Genomic DNA, 23419 nt, shown 5'->3' with positions numbered 1-23419 from the left:
ACTTGGAATTAGGTCTTAGGACAGAATCCAATATCTGATTTTGTAAAACAATGTTTTTCTTTCTAGTAAGTTCCCAAGAAATTACTGAATTAGAAAGCAATACACAGCACCTTTATATACAAAGGAAATCAATGAAAAGAGGAAAAGCAGCAAGAACTTTGGAAAAAAATCTCAAATTCTGACATTCAGGGATATATAATTGCCATATTATTATTATTATTTTTTAATTTTAAAAAAGGCCTTTTCCAGCTTGTTTCCAGACTTCTTTTACTCCTTTAATGCTTTCTTTTTTCACACATTTCCAGTATTCTTGTATACTCTGTTGTTGTGGCACCTGTTAACCAAAAGTAAAATATATAGTCATTCTCTTCAAGGATAAATATTATTTCATGTGTACTTTGTTATTGCTTATTTCCTTCCCACACTCCTCCCAAGAAAAACTGATGGTGAATTATGTTGTAAAATTTGCTAATAAAAATCAAATTTACTGATTTTCCATAACTACGTTTTTTGCAGGAAACTGGGCTTACTTTTCTAAGTTGTAAATGAATAGCCTTATCTGCAAGAACTTGGACACTACATATTCTATTATCCACTTTCCTTTCTTCCAGCCTAACTACCTCCTCTACCATGTAGATTCTCTTTGGAACCTAGTTTTTTAAACCCTTTGTAGATATCTTTCATGAGTGCTTCCAACAGATTCTAATCTAAACAAATTCCAAGTTTATTTGTATTTGTCTTATAGTTATAGACCAATATATGAAGTTGAGTGAATAATTATAATAGCTAATATTTATTTTATGTGTCTCAGTTGCTGTGCTAAGTTTTTTACACTGAACTCTAACAATTCTTTCTGGTAGATTTTATCAGTATTCTCATTATACGGATGAGGAATATCAGTGGACGCTCAGAAAATTAAGTGGTTTTGCAAAATTCAGCAGTTAATAAATGGTAAAGTTAAATTTGACTCTAAATGTGTATAGCTATAGAGCCCGAAGTCAAATCCTAGGCTATGATTTCTTAACAGTGGTATCTATTAGATTCAGATTTTCTTAAAAGCAAAGAAAAATGTTGAATTTCATTTTAAGTAAAAGATATTTCAGTGTTTCAACTATAGCTTATAATAGCTTTATAATGGTTAAAATTCCATTAAGACTTCATCAGTTTGCCCATTGATGATAACATTATCAATGTGAATAACATGTAACATGCAGTTTTTTAAAACTCAAAATGTGTTACCCATAAACCTCGATGCATCCTGTTTTTTAACACTCCAAGAAACTCTCCATGGCTAAGGCATTCATCACCATCCAAATCAAAGATCTTGAAGACTGTGTCCAAAATATTGTTTGAGAGCTCTTGTCCTGTTGCTACTTTTACAGCTCTCTTAAACTCCGCTTTCAACAAACAAACAAACAAACAAAAAAGAACCCATCAAATAGGTGAAATAGTGTAAGTGGCATTAATCTAAATTTTTATTACATGAGAAGTAGAAACAAATCTAAGGTTTTATTATTTTGGAAGTAAAACACAAAAATACCCACCATGAATGTATTCAAATAATAAATTTGGTTGAGAAATAACATGAGAGTAACTGTAATCTATGTAAGATATTTTCATTGAATGAGATGTTATTTTCATTGAATGAGAAGCTAAAAAAGTAACCGTTGAATAAATCTTTTGGTATTGTAAATCTAATAACTATATTGAAATAAAAGGCAAGTTATTTTACTGATAATTGGTTCCTTGGTTGGAATCATTTAGTTGAAGAACAGAGTGAAATAGCTTATGGATGATAAAAATTAAATGATTCATGTATCTTACCTAGTCTGACAGGTCGATGAGCTAAGCTAAACATCTGCATGGCAATAGCAAAGTCTTCCAAGTGGGTTGTAAAATGGCAAAATGACTTGAACTCATCCAAACTAATGCTCTAATAAAAATAAAGAGGTTTTATTACAATTTTATAAATACATTAAGCAATCTTATGAATATAACTGTGAGTCTTCTATCATAAAGCTTATAAACTTAGATCTAAGCAAGTCTAGTAAAAAGTTCAAGACACATAATAATACTGGAATTAAAGGTTTTAGAACTTAGGAACAACAACATGAGAATAACTAGTAGGGCCACTCTGTGACTGTATAGACTGGACACTGTGTGAAGGGGGTCTCCTGGAGTCATAGAGTGTAAACCTTGGGATGGCCCTGGGTTATGGACTGAATTGTGTTCACTCCTAATTCGTATTTTGAAGCCTTAATCCCCAATGTAACTTTATTTGGCGACAAGGCCTGTAAGGAGATGATGAAGGTAAAATGAGGTCACAGGGATTGAGCCCTAAACCAGTAAGACTGGTGTCATAAGAGGAAGAAATATCAGAGCCATTTACTCTTGTGAACCCTGGGTCTCCTCTGTGTGCACGAAGAAATGGCCTCATGAGGACACAGAGAGAAGGCACTGTGTGCAAGCTGAGAAGACCTTACCAGAAAATGGCCCTGCTGGCACTTAAGAGTTTTGACTTCCTCCCGAATAGTAAGGAAATAAACTTCTACTGTTTAAGCTACCTAGGTGTTATTTTCTTATGGTAGCGCAAGGAAACTAATGCACTCTGTTCAGCAGTCACTTCTGCTTAGTTTACTAGTGGGTATAGCACTGAATAAGAGAATTGGGGTTTGGAGATGGACTTAGGTTGAAATTCTAGTTCTGCCATTTACTCTGATGATCTTAGTCTGTCTTTGGTAAGTAAACCTTAAGGAGTTAAATAATTTGACCAAGGTCTACTAAGTGGAACAATTTGGATGTGGACCTCAGTCCATCTGACTTCAAAAATCTATGTACTTCAAATAAAAACAAAGGTCTGGGGATATGGCTCAGTGGTAGAGTGCTTGCCTAACCCATGCATGGCCATGGATTCCATTTTCAACACTGTGAAATAGACAAACAAAAACCTCCAAGAAGTCCCTCAAAACAAAAAGAAAAATATTAAAAGACTAATTTTTCTTTTAAAAAGTATAAAAATTCATAACATAATGTTTTCACCATTTAAAAAAAATAGGAACTTCAGGATGATGTTCTTTGCACATGTGTGGTCTTATTCAAGTTTCTAAAGAAGTAATATGAACATGTGTATCATACTTAAAGAAAAGGGGAATGGTAAAACACCATGTCCCTGAATGACCCCTTTCTGTTCTCAAAAACAGCTGAGTTACGGGCTGGGGAGATAGCTCAGTCGGTAGAGTGCTTGCCTTGTAAGCATAAGGCCCTGGGTTCAATCCCCAGCACCCAAAAAAAAAAAAAACAAAAACAAAAAAAACAGCTGAGTTAAAGGAACAACCAGAGGAGGCCTGGACCAGAATGTCCAGATACACAAAATCTTGAAGGACACTGGCTTTTTCTTATGCACACTGAGAACTGGGGCAAGTTAGTGTTATCTGCAGAAAGCTACTTGCCTGCATGTACATCAGGGCAGTTGCTCCTTGGGATGCTGGTCATAGATGCAAACTAAGCAAGTTAATGCTGATTATATCACTGCTTCTGAACCCTAAAATATAAACCCCTCTCTGAATGAGAAGTGGTGTAGAATAGAACTGAGGGCACCATGGAAAGGGTATGTATCACTTATCCAGCTGGCTTCTACTGGACAAAAAATGATGAGGAAGAGGAGGAACTATCTGGCAAAGCAATAAGGGACAAAGGTGCTCTGTGTTTAGTCAACTGCTATTGAACTCTTCTTGGAGCAGTCACTAAACTCTTATAAACTTTTCCCAGTATAAAACTTATGTTTCGCATGCTGTCTCTGGGCACTTTCTTTGGCCTTTTTGCAACTTACCCTACTGTCCTGGCTCAATTTGATTGTGAACATGGTAAAAATTCAAACAGTACCAAGGATAAATAATGAAAAATTTTGTTACTGTTCTGATCTTCAGTTTCTTTCCCCGGAGATAAAGAACTGGTACCTTGTACATCCAACCAGAAATATTCTACTTGTATACAAGTTCATGTGTACATACACACACACAAAATCATTTTACAGTGAGAACATTCTCTTCACCCATTTCTTGACTTTGCTTTATTTTATTAACAGCATATTAATCAGCAAAGTTAATCAAATAGCTGTTTCTCTTTATCATTTCTTCAGAGTAGGTACTGGACACAACCCTTTTGATGTTTCTTTTTTGATAGGTGAAAAATGATGTGTTATCAGTTTTTAAATTTATATGTCTTTGTGAATGAGTTAAATACTTTTCACATGCTTATTTAATCTGTGATTTCCCTTTCTGTGTCCTCTTTATCTCCCTTCTCCAGATTTTGAATGGGTTGTTAGGTGACTTTTTGCTGCAGAAGATAAAATTTCTTGAGTCTCATGTTTCTGTATCATCTTTCAAACAGAAAGATGTCTTTTTGTTTCAGAACTATCTTTCCAAGGATGACTGCAAAATGAACAGTCTTGAATATAGATAATGCCTTCTTTAGAAGCAGAGGACACATTTGCTTATTGCCCAGTATAATAAATATAATGCCTCCACTGCAGCAAAGGTCAGGAAGGTTTGTTTACTGCCCATTATAAAAGATTTGGATTCACCAGATGAGGTTCCTTAGCAGTGATATGAGTGGGCAGCATTCACCTGCATCTCTCAGGATCATCCTCATGGGACTTGGGAGGCAAGGGGGAACTGACATGAGTATGCTCCATTCTGTTGCTCAGTTATGGATAAGGTGTTTGGTCTCTGACCCTGTAGCCTTGCATCTTGTGCAAGCATCCATGAAATTGTGTAGACCAACTCACAAATAGATAAAATCTCAGATACTTTACAGTTTTTAACACATTGATTTTCAAGATCTCATTATATATTACATATACATCCTAGACCCTTCAAAGTTCTTGATATTTATGGATTTTTAAAGATCCCATTATAAATTAAGAAAACCAATGATGCCTTGTAAGTTAAGGAAACTGGTGATATGATGATACATGTGATGCCAATATGCTTTCCCTCTATTTTGTTGAGTTTTTCTTTTGGTTTTGATTATAATTTTGGAGGAGGAAGAGTGAAGGTACCAAAATATTAAGTTTTAGGTAAATATTTTGCCAACTTTCTTTGAAAGCTTCTGGGTTTTGCCTAAAAAGATACACATCCATATCTTCTCACTCCAAGATGATATACTGTTTCCAAACTTTTCTACACTTATACAGTTTCATTCTTTTTAAAATTTAATTTTTGATTAATTTGTAATTGATTTTAGACAATGAATAAATTAGAGATTTATGTTCATTTTCTCCTTCATATTGTCAGGGAATTTCTAATGCTATTTGTTAACAATTCTTCTTTTACCCAACTAATGTGAAGTACTATTGTACATACTCTAAATTCCCCTGTATACTTCGGTCTATTTTTTGGACTATGTTCTGTTCAACAGGTCTGTTAAATTCATTGTCAGAAACTGTTTTAGTTACCCAGGTTTGATAACCACTTGAATAATAGATGTTCTCTTCATATAAACTTATGGCTTGTCTAGTTCCTTATTGAGAATCCAGGGTAGTTTTATTGAGACACATTAGAGTTTACCCATATCTTGTTCTTTTCTGATTCCTGTATACATGAAAGGCTACACTTTTTGGCCTGTGTGCACTTAGGTGGGGTTGGGATTAGTCTGTTCAAAGGCCAAAAGGGTCATGTGATGTTTCCGGCTAAAACGTTTAGTTGCTGACTTTCTCCTTTCTTTTCCTGCCACAGCCTCTGAGGATGGTGCTTATTTCAGATAACGGAGCTCTAAGATGGCAAAGCCTGAAGAGTCTGCTGGGCATGAAGGCACATGCCTGTAATCCCATTGACTTGAGAGGTTGAGGCAGGAGGACAGAAGTTTGAGGCCAGCCTCACCTACTTAGCATAACCCTGTCTCAAAAATAAAAAGGACTGGGAATGTACTCAGTGGTAAAGTACCCCTTTGTTCAATCTTCAGTACCAAAAAAAGTCTGGAGAGTCTGGATCCCTGAACTACATGGATAGGGCCTCCTACCAGTCCAAAATGGAAATGCAGTATGGTTGAGAAAGAAATCTTTGTTGTGTTAGCCAGGGGGGCTTCAGGGTTAAATTGTAACTGCAGTAAATCTAGGATGTTCTGAGTAATAAAATCATTACATTTATAGAACTGAAAGGAAAGTGGCTGTTATACTAAGACTTCCTAGCCAATAATATGTCTCTATAATTAGAAAAGTTTTCTTTGATAACTGTCAATGTTAGAAAGTTTTCTTCATTTTTTTGTTAAATGTTATTTCTAACTGTTATGTATTTCTATTTCAGTTATAATGGGATCTTCCATTATGTTTAATCTTTTTCTTTACATTAGAAATAGTTTTTTAAAAAGTTACATAAAATACATGTCTGCTGCAAAATATTTTTTGGAACAATACATAAAAATATAAAGAAAGGAAAATCACTTGGAATCTTACTACTGCATAGTAATCACTATTAATAATTTGGTGGTCATCACTGCATGCCTCACACATACATTTTCTAACTTGAAATTTGTGTCTAGGACAGGTACCTCTAATATATTAGCACTGCAACAGGCACTTATTTGAATTATTATTTCTAATGTTTTTTTGACTGGATTCTTTTGGTACACAATCACATCATGTGGGGAAGACAACTGTTACCTTCCAATTTTTATACTCTTTAAGAATATAATCGTACTTATTTGCACTGGCTAAGGTCTCCAGCATGATATTTAATAATAGTGGTAAGAGAGGTTCTGGTCTTATTCCTAACTTTAGTGGTAATGTAAACTCATGTTTACTATGCTAATTCTGTCTTAGTAGTTCATTCATAGGAAAATAGTATGTGGAAAATATTCCTCAACCTGATTTCATAGTTCCATAAGAAAACAATTTTGGTTAATTAAGTTGCTTTAATATAAAAAAATGCTAACTTATTTCATCTTTATCACATGCAAAAGAAAAGGGCATACGAACCTCTCCTGCTGACAACTTCTCTCTCACATTTTTCCAATAAATGTCTTTATTTTCAGTGTTAGTGAAAAAAAGTAGCCACTCTGCAAAGTCTTCTTTTCTCATGAAACTCAAACCTTTAGAAAACTGAAGGAATTCCATTTCTTGAATCTCTGTTTGTAAATTTTCTGTAAATCTAAATATTAAAATACAAAAATCAATCAAAGCAACTAATAGTATTCAACCACAATATTGTAAATGGGACATCAAGGCACCTTCATTATTACCCTACCGAGTGACTGGTCTCTTGACACAGTGAGTAGAATGAAGTGTTAGTGCTGTGAAAAGGGTTGTGGGGAAGAGGATGCAGAGAAGTTGATAAGGTTCAATGACTGCTTCAATCTGAGACTTCCCATACTCAGTTTAGTTGTGCAAATTATATCCGGCAACCTATACATATTTTTTTTTATTTAAAATTTTTCTTTACTTATTCATTTTTTTTTAATGTGGTGCTGAGGATCAAATCCAGTGCCTCATATATGCTAGGCAAGCACTCTACCACTGAACTACAGTACTAGCCCTGGCAACCTATACTTTGATAAATATTTTAAAATTACATAAAATATTTTGATATATTCAAAGAACATAAAATTCCACGGAAAACAAAATTTTCCATTATAGAAACATTATCAATAATCAGACAAGTTTAAGGGGCACTGCTTTTAGAATGTTAATCATAATCAAGTTTCTAAAATTTTTCAGATACCAAAGTTTGATATGTAATCAATGGCTTTGAATTGGAAGCTTAGATCTTCCTAAAAATACTGATAATTTTTTGGACAATAACATATGTCTATATGATCAACATTCCTATCTTATAAAAACAACATGGCACATTGATCAAACTTTCATCAACAGCTTCTTGGGAAAAGTACAAGTTGAAGGGATATCTGATTAAACTTTATTTTCTTAGTACCCAGAAATTCTGCACTTGATTTATCCCAAATCATGTGAAAAGTATTATGATCTCCATGGGTTTTAATATGTTACAGATCTCTTTATTCAATTTTCTACAAGTTAAAATATCTGTACTGTTATGTCACAATTTAAATGAAAATAATGGAGTGAAAAAAGAAGTATATTCTAATTCAGTGGGAGAAAATTCATCACTGTTAAACAATTATTTGCTTTAAGATTCCCCCTAGGGGCTGCGGTTGTGGCTCAGTTGGTAGAACACTTGCCTTGCATGAGTGAGACACTGGGTTTGATTCTCATCACCACATGAAAATTAATAAATAAAATAAAGGTACTGTGTCCATCTACAAGTAAAAAAGATTCCCCCTAAACCTTAAAACCTTCAGTTTTATCTTGGGCTTTTTCCTGTGTGGTAGGAAAGACTCCATTATCTACATTTTCTGGATGTACTGGATATACAGATTTTTCGATGCTATGTTTCTTTATAGGTCAAAACAGAATATTATCTAAAACTGGAAGCATTTAAAGTTTGGACTGATAGATCAATAAGATATTTTACTCTGATATTCTTTGCCTTTCTTTTTACTGAGTTTTATTGTACTATATAATGTGATGAAATTCAATTGAGTCTCATAGGTTTGTAAAATTAGGAAGTAAATTAGGAAGTAGAAAATCTGGTATAAAAACAAAGTTGTTCTTTTTATCCTTTTTTTCCTTCAGTGATGAGAATACGGTGGTCATAAAATTTGGAAGGAAGAAATCAAGAAAAGAAACAAAGAGACCTGTCAGAGGCTGCTGCATTGCTAGAGGAAAGGTGATAGTGATTGGACTGTAGTAGCAGTGGGCATAGAGAGAAATGGAAGAATCCAAGAGATTACTGATGAGAAAGTAATTAACAGCATTTGGTGACTGGATAAAGAGAGAAAGTGTGAGTGAGAGTGACAGAGAGACATAGATCAAAGGCAATGTCCTATTTCTGAATGGAGCTGATGAATGGTGTGATATATATTCACTGGTTCCAGTAATAAAAGGGAAGAATAACTTACAAAGAATAACTTTGTAAGGACAGGCAAGATAATATATGTAAAATGCTTAGAAAAATGCCAGGCATGTCGTAAGTACTCAACAGTAGCTGCCAACAGTGCTGAGGTTGTTATGTAAACATTTTTTCCTTTTCCTCCTTAAGTCCAGACTTCACTTTTTGATAGTTTCAGCTGCTTTCTTGCTCCTATTCTCAGTATGAGCTTTCTTGCTTCTGTTCCCTTGGGATGCTAATGGGCTTCTTCAAGTGATTTGAAGAACACCATACAATGGCTGCACATATTAGTACCTCCATAAATTCATGGTCTACATCTTCAACTGGGTCCTCCCCTGCTCATTTGCTCCCAACCTTCAATACAGGGAGTACTAAGTGATTTTCTGCATTACCAAAATACTTAATCTATGAAAGCATTGACTATACTGCATTTAAGTGTTTCTCTGCATGTTTACTACATAGTTCTTATAGGGACTATTCCTAGTGTTTGAGACATGGTCTGATGAATAGTTCATAGGATGCACTCAGTAAGTCTTTATTAAACTCCACTGAGTTGAACAAGATGCAAGTCTTTTATCTCCCAAATCAGTGTTTTCCCCACCATTCTGTATTACTTTCTCATATCTGTTTTAGGACTTTGGTTTATGGAGTGGCACAAGGAGGTACATTATCTTTTTTTGTATGGAGTTACTCTCACTGGGAAGAAGATAAGCAGGACACTACATTTAACCATTCACATTAATCATATACATATTATTATTCCCATTTTACAGATAAAGAAATAAGCTTAGGGAGGTTAAATAAGTGGCTTCAGAATAATGTTCATGTAAAGTTTTACTGGAATTTGGACATGTCTGTTAATGTATTATTTATGGTTGCTTTTACACTATAGTAACAGTAGAATTATGCAGTTGTGACAGAGGCCATATATACCATTTGGCCCTTTGCAGAGAAAGTTGGTCAACCCTTGTGCTAGAGAATCAGAGACTATGTGGAGCACAGCTGAGTTGTTTCAGTGGAGGCCATCTTAGAACAGCATCAGCGGACTGCACATGAGTAAGTCCAGTCAAGACCAACCTATCCTGACCCCCACTGGAATTATATCCAACTGACCTGAAAACTCACGGACACAATAAATGGTTCGTGTTTTAAGCTGGGCTGCTTTGTTTTGCATTAAGAACAAACTGACACTGGGGGCATGTCTCTTACTTGCAAACATTAAACTACTAAAAAGAATTACTATATTCTATAAAGCAGATTACTTTTATAATAGGTTAGAATATTCTGAGCATAAGTAACTTTAGTTTATGCTTCACAGGTTCATTTCTCAGAGATAAAATGCCATATAGACCCATATATTGCTTTTGGTCTGTAGTTTTGAGAAATGAATATATTTAGTTTCTTCATTTCTTTTCTTTTTTTTTTTTTTTGCAGTACTGGGGATTGAACCCAGGGCCTTGTGCTTGCAAGGCAAACACTCTACCAACTGAGCTATCTCCCCAGCCCTAGTTTCTTCATTTCTAATGCATAACACTTTCCTAAATAAATACAGTTACATTACCTTCGAAATTCTTTATAGTGAAGTTTTCTTTCTCCTCTTTTTCCAAAGAAGTGCATCTGAAGGGTTGTGTTAATTTCAGGTTCTTTCACTATTGGCTCCTATAAAAAATTAGGTAGTTATTTGAAATTATCTAATTTCCTCTGCCTTGGAGGGATGTTGGATATATATTTGTTTTTTAAAGTTTTACAGACTGCATTTTGATTCATTGTACACAAATGGGGTACAACTTTTCATTTCTCTGGTTGAACACGATATTTAATGGGATCACAGAGAGAATAGAATCTATTTTCATCAAGCGCTGCGTTTAGCTGAGGAAACTCTTCTTTACTCCTATAGTCTACACACAACAGTGGATCAAAATGCAGTATCTGCAGGTTGGGGGAAAAAGATAACTTAGTTCCAAGTAATAGTATCAAAGAGAACCTCATCCATGCTCTACCAGAGTATATGAGCCTAAGGAAAAAATATGGCATGACAACCTAGTAAAGGCACTAGAACAACAAACAGAAAAAGACAAATTGAGGCCAAAGGTTCAAAAAAACCCAGTGTAGATAAGTATACAACCCAAGGAACAAATACAAACGTCCCATGCATTTGTTCTCATAATTTTATTTAAAAAAAATCTTAGTTCTTTATTAAATACTAAATATATGGTTTTTTATAAATTCTGATACTAGACCCTTCTTGAGGTAACTGTAGATTCACATGAAATTCTAAGTAAAGATACAAAAGGATCCCTGATACCCTTTACTCAGTTTCTCTTGATGGTGACATCTTATAAAACTATAAACAATATCACACCTTGATAAAGTCAATAGAGAGACTATTTCCTTCCTCACTTGCTCTTTTATAGCTACAACAACTTTCCTCCAGCTCCACCCTCTAGTCTTTAAAAACTTCTTTGTTTTTTTTTTCTGTTGCTGGTGATAGAACTCAGGTTAGGCAAATGCTCTACCACTGACCTGTAACTCCAGCTCCTCTGACAGCTATTAATTCCCCATATTTATAATATGATCATTTCAAAAATATTAATGGTTGGGGTAGGACACCTACTCGCCTTGCCTAGCATGCATGAGGTCCTGGCTTTGATTCCCAGCACCAAAAAAAAAGTTATATACGTAGATTAATACAGTATATAGGGGCGATCCAAGATGGCGGCCTAGAGGGAGACTGCACCCCCAGTCGCTCCAGAACCCTGGAGTTAAGAAGGGGAGGCATTGAGAGACTCGGACTGAAATAGAGCCACGGGTGAGTCTGCCCACTGGGTAAAGCTCGGTCAGGGTGGCAGGCCCAGATAGAGGTGGCTTATCGGAGCCGGGCAGGGCAGCTAGAGTCATCCACAGGCAGCCCTGTGCACTCCAGCGGTGGGCCCCGCCCACACAGCCAGCTTCTCCAGGTTCTCAGAACGGAACTGGCCCGCTAGTGAGAGCCTTTCTGACCAGAACAAGCTCCGAGTCCCGGAGCCCCTGCAGCGCAGCGTACTCAGGCAACGAACCAGCGGAGAGCCAAGATCCGCAAACAGCCTCTGGGATTAGGGCAGGGCAGCCAGAGACCTCTTCAGGTGGCTCTGCCCACTCCGGCTGCAGGCTCTCTTCACGGGGCGATCCAAGATGGCGGCCTAGAAGGAGACTGCACCCCCAGTCGCTCCAGAACCCTGGAGTTAAGAAGGGGAGGCATTGAGAGACTCGGACTGAAATAGAGCCACGGGTGAGTCTGCCCACTGGGTAAAGCTCGGCCCGGGTGGCAGGCCCAGATAGAGGTGGCTTATTGGAGCCAGGCAGGGCAGCTAGAGTCTTCCCAAGGTAGCCTTCCACACTCCGGCAGTGGGCTCCTCCCACACGGCCAGCTGCACGGCGCAGGCCCACAGTGAGAGCATTTCCACACAGAGCCAGTTCCAAACCGTGGAACCAGTAGGGGGCTAGGGGCAGTTTTCTTTGGATGAGCTGCTTTATCAGATTCCTCCAAGACATCAGGCTACTGAAGGCTGGGAGGTGATACACTGGAAATCTACCGGAACACTATAAGCCAGTAGCGGAAAACTGCAATATCTCAGGGTCCCACTGACAACTGACCAATATGAGAAAACAAGGGAAGAAAATGTCCCAAACAAACCTAGATACTACATCAATAAAACCCAATGACAGCACAGCAGAAGAAATGTCAGAAAGGGAGTTCAGAATGTACGTAATTAAAACGATCAGGGAAGCTAATGAGGAGATGAAAGAGCAAATGCAGGCATTAGATCGCACCAATCAACAGTTAAAAGACCAAATACGGGAAGCAAGAGATCACTTCAATAAAGAGTTAGAGATACTAAAAAAAAAAACAAACTGAAATACTTGAAATGAAGGAAACAATAAAACAAGTGAAAAACTCCATAGAAAGCATAACTAATAAGATAGAACACCTGGAAGACAGAACCTTAGACATTGAAGACAAATTATTTAATCTCGAAAGCAAAGTTGGCCAAACAGAAAAGATGGTAAGAAATCATGAACAGAATCTACAAGAATTATGGGATATCATGAAAAGGCCAAATTTAAGAATTATTGGGATTGAGGAAGGCTTAGAGAAACAAACCAAAGGAATGAACAATCTATTCAATGAAATAATAACAGAAAATTTCCCAAATCTGAAGAATGAAATGGAAAACCAAGTACAAGAGGCTTATAGAACTCCAAACATACAAAATTACAACAGACCCACACCAAGGCACATTATTATGAAAATACCTAACATACAAAATAAAGACAGAATTTTAAAGGCCGCGAGAGAAAAGAATCAAATTACATTCAGAGGGAAGCCAATAAGAATATCAGCAGATTTTTCAATCCAGACCCTAAAAGCTAGAAGGGCCTGGAACAACATATACCAAGCCCTGAAAGAAAACGGATGCCAACCAAGAATCTTATACTCAGCAAAACTTACCTTCAAATTTGACGATGAAATAAGATCCTTCCATGATAAACAAAAGCTAAAGGAATTTACAAAAAGAAAGCCAGCATTACAGAACATTCTCAGCAAAATATTCCATGAGGAAGAGATGAAAAACAACGATGCAAATCAGCAACAGGAGGCGCTAGCCTAAAGGAATAGCCAAATAAAGGAGAAACCAAATCACGTCAAAAACAAATATGAGTCAATTGACTGGGAATACAAATCATATCACAATAATAACCCTGAATATTAATGGCCTGAATTCATCAATCAAAAGACACAGACTGGCAGATTGGATTAAAAAGAAAAATCCAACAATATTCTGCCTGCAAGAGACTCACCTCATAGAAAGAGATACCCATAGACTAAAGGTGAAAGGATGGGGAAAAACATACCATGCACACGGACACAGCAAAAAAGCTGGAGTATCCATCCTCATCTCAGATAATGTGGACTTCAAACCAAAACTAATCAGAAGGGATAAAGAAGGACATTACATGCTGCTTAAGGGAAGCATAAATCAGCAAGACATAACAATCATAAATATCTATGCCCTGAACATTGGCTCATCCACGTACGTCAAACAAATCCTTCTCAATTACAGAATTCAATAGACCACAACACAATAATACTAGGCGATTTTAACACACCTCTCTCACCACTGGATAGATCGTCCAAACAAAAATTGAATAAAGAAACTATAGATCTCAACAACACAATCAGCAATTTAGACTTAACGGACATATATAGAATATACCATCCAACAAAGAACGAATACACTTTCTTCTCAGCAGCACATGGATCCTTCTCTAAAATAGACCATATTTTATGCCACAAAGCTACTGTTAGCAAATACAAGAAGATAGAGATACTACCTTGTACTCTATCAGACCATAATGGATTGAAATTAGAAATAAATGACAGAATAAAAAACAGAAACTTCTCCAATACCTGGAGACTAAATAATACACTATTATATGATGAATGGATAACAGAAGACATCAGGAGGGAAATAAAAAAATTCTTAGAAGTAAACGAGAACAAAGACACATCATATCAAAATCTCTGGGACACTATGAAAGCAGTACTTAGAGGAAGATTTATTTCATGGGGTGCATTCAAAAAAAGAAGTAGAAATCAACAAATAAACGACTTAACACTACAGCTCAAAGCACTAGAAAAAGAAGAGCAGACCAATACCAAAAGTACTGTAGAAGACAGGAAATAGTTAAAATCAGAGCCGAAATCAACGAAATCGAAACAAAAGAAACAATTGGAAAAATTAACAAAATAAATAGTTGGTTCTTTGAAAAAATAAATAAAATTGATAAACCCTTAGCCACACTAACAAAGAGAAAGAGGGAGAAAACTCAAATTACTAAAATTCGGAATGAACAAGGAAACATCACAACAGACACGAGTGAAATACAAAACATAATTAGAAGCTATTTCGAAAATCTATACTCCAACAAAACAGAAAACCTCGAAGACATCAACAAATTTCTAGAGACATATGAACTACCTAAACTGAACGAGGAGGACATACACAACTTAAATAAACCAATTTCAAGCAATGAAATAGAAGAGGTCATCAAAAGCCTACCAACAAAGAAAAGACCAGGACCAGATGGGTTCTCAGCCGAGTTCTACAAAACCTTTAAAGAAGAGCTCATTCCAATACTTCTCAAACTATTCCATGAAATAGAAGAGGAGGGAACCCTCCCAAACTTGTTCTATGAAGCCAATATCACCCTGATACCTAAACCAGACAGAGACACATCGAGGAAAGAAAATTTCAGACCAATATCCTTAATGAATATTGATGCAAAAATTCTCAACAAAATTTTAGCAAATCGCATACAAATATATATTAAAAAGATAGTGCACCACGATCAAGTGGGTTTTATCCCAGGGATGCAAGGTTGGTTCAACATTCGGAAATCAATAAATGTCATTCACCATATCAACAGACTTAAAGTCAAGAATCACATGATTATTTCAATAGATGCAGAAAAAGCATTTGATAAAATGCAGCATCCCTTCATGCTCAAAACACTAGAAAAAATTGGGGTAGTGGGAACATTCCTAAACATTATAAAGGCAATCTACGCTAAGCCCATGGCTAATATCATTCTAAATGGTGAAAAACTGAAAGCGTTCCCCCTAAAAACTGGAACAAGGCAGGGATGCCCTCTTTCATCGCTTCTATTCAACATCGTCCTTGAGACTCTAGCCAGAGCAATTAGACAAACCAAAGAAATTAAAGGGATACGAATAGGAAAAGAAGAACTCAAACTATCCCTGTTCGCTGATGACATGATTATATATTTAGAGGAACCTGGAAATTCCACCAGAAAACTTTTAGAACTCATAAGTGAATTCAGTAAAGTAGCAGGTTACAAGATCAATGCTCATAAATCCAATGCATTTTTATACATAAGTGATGAATCTTCAGAAAGAGAAATTAGGAAAACTACCCCATTCACAATAGCATCGAAAAAAATAAAATACTTGGGAATCAATCTCACAAAAGAGGTGAAAGACCTCTACAATGAGAACTACAGAACAGCAAAGAAAGAAATTAAAGAAAACCTTAGAAGATGGAAAGATCTCCCATGTTCTTGGATAGGAAGAATTAATATTGTCAAAATGACCATACTACCTAAAGTGCTATACAGATTCAATGCAATTCCAATTAAAATCCCAATGATGTACCTTGCAGAAATAGAGCAAGCAATTATGAAATTCATCTGGAAGAATAAAAAACCTAGAATAGCTAAAGCAATCCTCAGTAGCAAGAGCGAAGCAGGGGGTATTGCAATACCAGATCTTCAACTCTACTACAAAGCAATAGTAACAAAAACGGCATGGTATTGGTACCAAAATAGACAGGTAGATCAATGGTACAGAATAGAGGACATGGACACAAACCCAAATAAATACAATTTTCTCATACTAGACAAAGGTTCCAACAATATGCAATGGAGAAAAGATAGCCTCTTCAACAAATGGTGCTGGGAAAACTGGAAAACCATATGCAATAGAATGAAATTAAACCCCTATCTCTCACCCTACACAAAACTCAACTCAAAATGGATCAAGGACCTCGGAATCAGACCAGAGACCCTGCATCTTATAGAAGAAAAAGTAGGTCCAAATCTTCAACTTGTTGGCTCAGGATCAGATTTCCTTAACAGGACTCCCATAGCACAAGAAATAAAAGCAAGAATCAATAACTGGGATAGATTCAAACTTAAAAGCTTTCTCTCAGCAAAGGAAACTATCAGTAATGTGAAGAGAGAGCCTACAGAGTGGGAGAATATCTTTGCCAACAATACCTCAGATAGAGCGCTAATTTCCAGAATCTATAAAGAACTCAAAAAACTCTATACCAAGAATGCAAATAATCCAATCGACAAATGGGCTAAGGAAATGAACAGACACTTCACAGAAGATGTACAAGTAATCAACAGATATATGAAAAAATGTTCAACATCCCTAGTAATAAGGGAAATGCAAATCAAAACTACCCTAAGATTTCATCTCACCCCAATTAGAATGGCGATTATCAAGAATACAAGCAACAATAGGTGTTGGCGAGGATGTGGTGAAAAAGGAACACTCATACATTGCTGGTGGGGTTGCAAATTAGTGCAGCCACTCTGGAAAGCAGTGTGGAGATTCCTCAGAAAGCTTGGAATGGAAACACCATTTGACCCAGCTATCCCACTCCTTGGCCTATACCCAAAGGACTTAAAATCAGCATACTACAGAGATACAGCCACATCAATGTTCATTGCTGCTCAATTCACCATAGCCAGATTGTGGAACCAACCTAGATGTCCTTCAGTTGATGAATGGATAAAGAAACTGTGGCATATTTATACAATGGAATATTACTCCGCAATGAAGAATGATAAAATTATGGCATTTGTAGGCAAATGGATGAAATTGGAGAATATCATGCTAAGTGAGATAAGCCAATCTCAAAAAACTAAAGGTCGAATGATCTCGCTGATAAGCGGATGAGGACATATAATGGGGGGTGGGAGGGGCTAGCATTAAGTTTAGGGTTAGGTTTAGAGTTAGGCTAAGGACAGCGGCAAGAATGAAGGAAAGGACTGTGTAGAGGGAAAAGAGGGGTGGGAGGGGTGGGAGGGGTGGGGGGAGGGGAAAAATAAAATAAACATCATTACCCTATGTAAATGTAAAAAAAAAAAATACAGTATATAACCTGTAATATTGGCATTTTTTTTCTCAGCATAAATCTTTGGAGATCTAGGTTATTGTTGTATCAATGGTTTCTTTTTATTGCAGAGTAATATTTCATGGTATGGATTACCACACTTTAACCATTCACCAGTTGAAGGACATTTGGGTTGTTTCTAATTTTAGGCTATTACAAATAAAGCTGCTAAAACATTTGTGTAACAGGTTTTGCATGAACACAGGTATTCATTTCTGTGGAACAGATGCTCAGGAGGGTAATTACTGTTTTTCAGATTGACAGTATCACTTTACTTTCCCACTAGCAATAGATAATTTCTCTGCATCTTTGCAATCTTTTGGTGTTGTCAGCATTTTAATATTTTAGTTACATAGATTAGGTATGTTGCAATATCTCACTATGGTTTTAACTTGCACTTCCCTAATGATGGTGCTGAGCACCTTCTCATGTTTTTGTTGTCTGTTCCTGTGTCTTCCTTGGAGAAATGTCTGTTCAAGTCCTTTGCCTGCTTTTTAATTGGGTTGTTTTTCTGGTGTTGAGTTGTGAGAGTTCTTTATGTATTCTGACACTAGACTCTTTATTAGATATATGATTTGCAAAGTTATATACAATGTCTCTTTACTCTTGATAGTGTCCTTTGATGAACAAAATTTTTTAATTTTGATGAATTCCAGCATCTATTTTTTCTTGTTTCTTATTTTTAATGTCACATCTAAAAAGCCACTGCCAAATTTAATACCATATGACATTCCCACCTATATTTTTAAAGGAATTCCATATTTATAGCTTTTATATTAAGGTATTTGGTCCATTTGAGCTTTTTTTTTGTTGTGAGGTGTAAGTCCAACTTCATTTTTTTTTCCATACAGATATCCAGGTATATACTAGTTATTGCTGAAGATACTTTATTACCATTTGAGAATTGTAAATAGCATTGTATTTTAAGTTTTGGTGTCTAAATATTCATTACTAGTATACATAAATATGCTTGATTCTTTATACCTCTGGCTTATATCCTGTGACATTCCTTAAGTCAATGATTAGTTACTGTTTTATTTTGGGGGTGGGTAAGGGTAGATTCTCCTCAGGAGTTTCTAGAGAAACAATGCCATCTACAAATACAGGTCTTTTATTTCCTTGTCTTCCCTTATTGTAGTGACTAGAACTTTGGTAAGGATCAAACCCAGTGCCTCACAAATGCCAGGCAAGGGTTCCACCACTGAGCCCCAGCCCCCACTTATATTTTAATTAGCCCTTTTAATAAAACAAAACCTAAACGTGAATGACCGTTCAAATTTGTCAAATGCTGTTTCTACACAGACTGATACGACTGGGTGATTTTTGCTCTATAGTCTTTATATATGCTAGGTTACATTGATTGCTTTTGGAATATTGAACCCTTCTTGGAATAAATCATACTTGGTCATGACATGTAACTATTTTTACTATCTTGATGAATTCCATATGCTAATTCTTATTAAGGATTTTGGTGTCCAAATTCATGAGGTACATGGATATACTTTACACTTTGTGGTATAGAGGATTGAACCCAGAGCCTCATGCATGCCAGGCAAGCACTGCATCACTGAGTTACATCCCCAGTCCACACTGTTCCCTGCTTTTTAATTGTCTCATTCTGGTTTGGGTGTCAGGATAATCCTAGATATACATGATGAATTTGGAAGTGTTCTTCCTCCTTCTTCCTTCTGTTCCTCTTAAAAGAGGTGTGGATTCTGAAGGCCTGGAGAGTTCCTTTTGGGGAGTTTTAAAATTAAAAATTAAATTTCCTTAAGTTATTCAAATTTTGTATTTTATTGGTGAGTTGTAGTAGTTTGTGCTTTTTGAGAAATTGGTCCACTATCAAAGGTGTCAAATTTATGTGTAATACTATTATCCTTTTGATGTCTGCAAGGTTGGCAGTGATAGCTCCAGTTTCATTCCTGTTATTGGTGTCTGTATTTTTCTCTTTTCTTCTTTGTCAGTCTTGTTAGAGGTTTGCCAATTTTATTAATCTTTTGGTTTTTGTCTAGTACTAGGGACTGAACCCAGGGCTCCATGAATGCTAAGGCAAGTGCTTTACCACTGAGTTACATCTCCAGTCTGATTTTATTCATTTGTTTTTCAATGATCCTGTCATGTGTTTCAATGATCTTTCCTACTGCTTCTATTTAAAAAATTTCACTGATTTCTGATGTTATCATTATTATTTACTTAATTTGCAATATTTTCTCTCTCCAATGCATACATTTCATACTACAAAATTTTTTCTCAGGAATACTTTGGCTGGATTCTACAAATTTTGATAGTCTGTGTTTCGATTTTCATTTAGCTAAAAGCATTTTTAGTTTTCCTTAAGATTTCCTCTTTGACCCATGGATTATTCAGAAGTGTGTATAGTTTCTAAGTCTTTTTCTTTGTCTGTTATTGATTTTTAGTTTGATTCCAAAGTGGTGAGAGAACATGTTCTGTATGGTTTCAATTCTAGTAAATTTGTGGAGGTTTGTTTTGTGGCCCAAGACATGTTTACTTTCTGTGTTGGTATGCACCATAAACAATTGCAAAGAACGGTTATTCTGCGAGGAGTATTCTACAAATGTCAGTCAGCTCTTGTTGGTTGAGGGTATTGTTCAGTTCTTTGTCTTTGCCAATTTTCTGTTGTTCTATTTAGTGATTGTTGAAAAAGCATTGTTAAAACTCTCCAACTGTAATTTTAGATTTCTTTATGTCTACTTTTTCGGTTTTGGCATTTCATATTTTTTAAGGCTCTGCTGCTTAGTTATATACACATTTAGGATTAGCTATGTTGTCTTGATGTTTTTATTGTTATACAGTGTCACTGGCAGTTTGCTTTGATCTGAAGTCAACTCTGATATTAGATAGCCACTCCTATTTTTCTTTTACTTTCAAGGTACAGGTGCCTATCTCTTTACATTTGAAGTGAGTTTATTGTAGCACAGAGTTGGGTCATGTCTTTTAATCCACTCTGCCAATTTCCATCTTTTAACTGGTGCATTTAGATTATTTACATTTAATGTAATTATTGACATATTAGGGTTTAAGCCTGCCATTTTATTTTTTTATGTTTATTTTTTCTGTTTTCTTTTTCCTGCCTTCCTTTGGGTTACTTGAAAACTTTTTAGAATTCGATTTTATCTATTGTGTTTTTTTTTTTTTTTTTTTTTTTTGGGTGCTGGGGATCGAACCCAGGGCCTTATGCTTGCAAGGCAAGCACTCTACCGACTGAGCTATCTCCCCAGCCCCTCTATTGTGTTTTTGAGAACAGTATTTTGGATAGATTTTTTTGTGGTTACTCTAGCTATTACATTATATAAACATAATTTAATAAAGTCTACTGGTGTCATAATATTAGCAGTTACCTTTTAAGTTCCTTTACCTTCCTTGACTTAAATATTTTCCCAATAAACATTTAGAGCCACAATGTTAAAATTTTCGCTTCAATCTCAAGAGAAGTCTTTGTATTAACTCATATTTTTGCTTAGTGTATTCTTCCTTTCTGATGCTCCAAGGCTCCTTCTTTTATTGTCGCCTTTCTGTTTGGAGAACTTCATATAAGCCATTCATTTGGGGTAGATCTACTGGTGACAAATTCACTCAGTTTTTATTCATCAAAGAATGCCTTAATTTTTGCTTTATTCTTTTTTGCAGTACTGGGTATAGAACCCAGGACTTCACATATGCTAGGCAAATGCTCTAGTACTAAGCTACATTCCTAGACTGCTGCTTTGTTCTGGAAGGATATATTTTGGTGTATGTGGGGTTTGGGGGATTGAACCCAGGTGCACTTAACCTTTGAATCACAACCCCAGCCCTTTTTCTTTCTTTTATTTTGAGACAGGGTCTTAGGGTCTCCCTTACTAAGTTGCTGAGGCTGGCCTCGAACTTGCCATCCTCCTGCCTCAGCCTCCCAAGTTGCTGGGATTATAGGCATGTGCCATCACACATCTGGCTTGAAGAGTATTTTCACTGGAATTTGGATTCTGTTTTGACAATTTTTTTCCCCTTCAGTACTTGAAAAATATTGTGGCACCTCTTTGTAGTTTCCATGGTTTCTGATGAGAAACCACTCTCATTCGAAATGAGCCTTTTTATTCTCCTACAGAATATCTGAGGTCTAAAATGCTCTCTGAATACTTACTTTCCTGTGTTTATTGATCAGTGACATATAATTACAAATCAAAATATATTATCTATTTGAGTTAGAATACTTTTAGCAAAAGCAAAGTAAACATCAAAATAGCCTCTGAAGCTCTGTAAGAATATGATTTGTCATGTGTTTTGAAATAATAATCATAGCTCTTAAACTGGAAACCTCCATATTCAGGACTTTTCCTCCAAAGAAAAAAAGTAAGAAGAAGAGTAAGGTGTGTTTTAGACAACATGATAGAGAAGCATTTGAATACATAATTCATTAAGCCATGATTTTTAGAATCAGTTTAAAGATGTTAGTTCTGTAGAAAGTTTGGGTTAGATTTAGGACCAGTATTATCTTTTTGTCTGAAGTTTGATATAGGAGTTAGCCAAGGATGCCTGCCATAATGTAGTGAACTCATTTTCTACTAATGCATATTTAGATTATCTCCATTAAAAAAAATATAAACATTGCTGTGAGAAATAATGTTCTCTGTCTTTATGTACTTGTAATTATAAATCCCCAGAAATGAAACTTCTGGGTTAATGGAATTTGTGGTTAAATTTTGTTAGATGTTTTTGCAATTTACTTTCCTATTAAGAGTGCCTACTATACCTTAGAGAATACAGAAGATTACTAATCTTTCTTATCATTGCCAATCTGGTATGAAAACTATCTATCTATTCATTCACTCCTTCATTTGGGTGCTGGGGATTGAACCCAGGGCCTTGTGCATGCAAGGCAAGTACTCTACCAACTGAGCTATATCCCCAAACCCACGAAAACACATTTAAAAAAATTATTATTTCAACTTGTATTTCTTTGATTATTCATATTTATTTTTCTACTGAGGTGTTAGTCATTAAAAAAAAATAACAGTAGTCACATCTACCAGAATTTTCCTTTATGGTTTTTAGAACATTACCTACCTCAAAAAAAGAAAAGAAAATTCTCCTACTTCAAAAATCTAAAAACATTAGTTTTGTGTAGTACTTTTATGGTGTCGTTTTTGACATTTAATCTCTGATTCATCTGGAATTCATTCTGAAATAAAAAGTGACATAAGCTCAGTACTATTTAGTCAGTCAGTCCCTTAGTCACTGATGAGGATGTAATGATGGTCCAGTATGTACCAGGCATTTTATTAGGCCTTGAGGATTCATGGTTTCCTATTACTGTGGGACAGTTGAGCATTCAGCAAGTTATTAAAAATGGTAAACATACAGGGGCTGGAGGTATAGCTCAGTGGAAGAGCACAAGTTTAGCATGCTTGGAGGCCCTGGGTGGCCCAGGTGCACACCCCCTTCTCCTTCCCACCCAAACGCAAACTAATCACACATAAAAGTGCTAGGAGGATGTATAGAGAGTCATGAGAGTCTGAGACAGGACTCCCTTAGGAGCTCAGACAAGGTATCACTAAGAAAATGTCATTTAAACTATGATTTGAAATCTGAGCAGAAGTTTAGTAAGAAAAAAGTGGGAATAAACATTTCAAACAGGGAGCATGTATAAGGGCCTGAAGGTGCAGACAGCATGATGCTCTATGGCTGGGATGTAGAAAGCAAAAGTAAGTATAACAGTAA

At 35.9% G+C, this 23419-nt stretch overlaps 1 protein-coding gene across 3 annotated transcripts in view; it reads right to left on the bottom strand.

Annotated features, from left to right (window-relative positions):
- Positions 1–226: 226 nt before the first annotated feature.
- Micu2 (mitochondrial calcium uptake 2) overlaps positions 227–23419 on the bottom strand; it is a 121350-nt gene continuing 98157 nt past the window's right edge. For all 3 annotated transcript variants that reach the window (XM_047553123.1, XM_047553124.1, XM_047553125.1), the window contains 5 exons: positions 10522–10619; positions 6974–7145; positions 1825–1933; positions 1240–1397; positions 227–334 (listed from right to left, as the gene is read on the bottom strand). In XM_047553123.1, coding sequence (XP_047409079.1) covers positions 230–334; positions 1240–1397; positions 1825–1933; positions 6974–7145; positions 10522–10619 — 642 coding nt within the window. In that variant the 3' untranslated portion in view covers positions 227–229. The remainder of the gene's footprint in view (positions 335–1239; positions 1398–1824; positions 1934–6973; positions 7146–10521; positions 10620–23419) is intronic.

The sequence above is a fragment of the Sciurus carolinensis genome, chromosome 5, assembly GCF_902686445.1.
Source record: "Sciurus carolinensis chromosome 5, mSciCar1.2, whole genome shotgun sequence".
Lineage (NCBI taxonomy): Eukaryota > Metazoa > Chordata > Mammalia > Rodentia > Sciuridae > Sciurus > Sciurus carolinensis.
The sequence above is the reverse complement of the archived record's forward strand: the minus strand, read 5'-3'. Positions and strand labels throughout refer to the sequence as shown.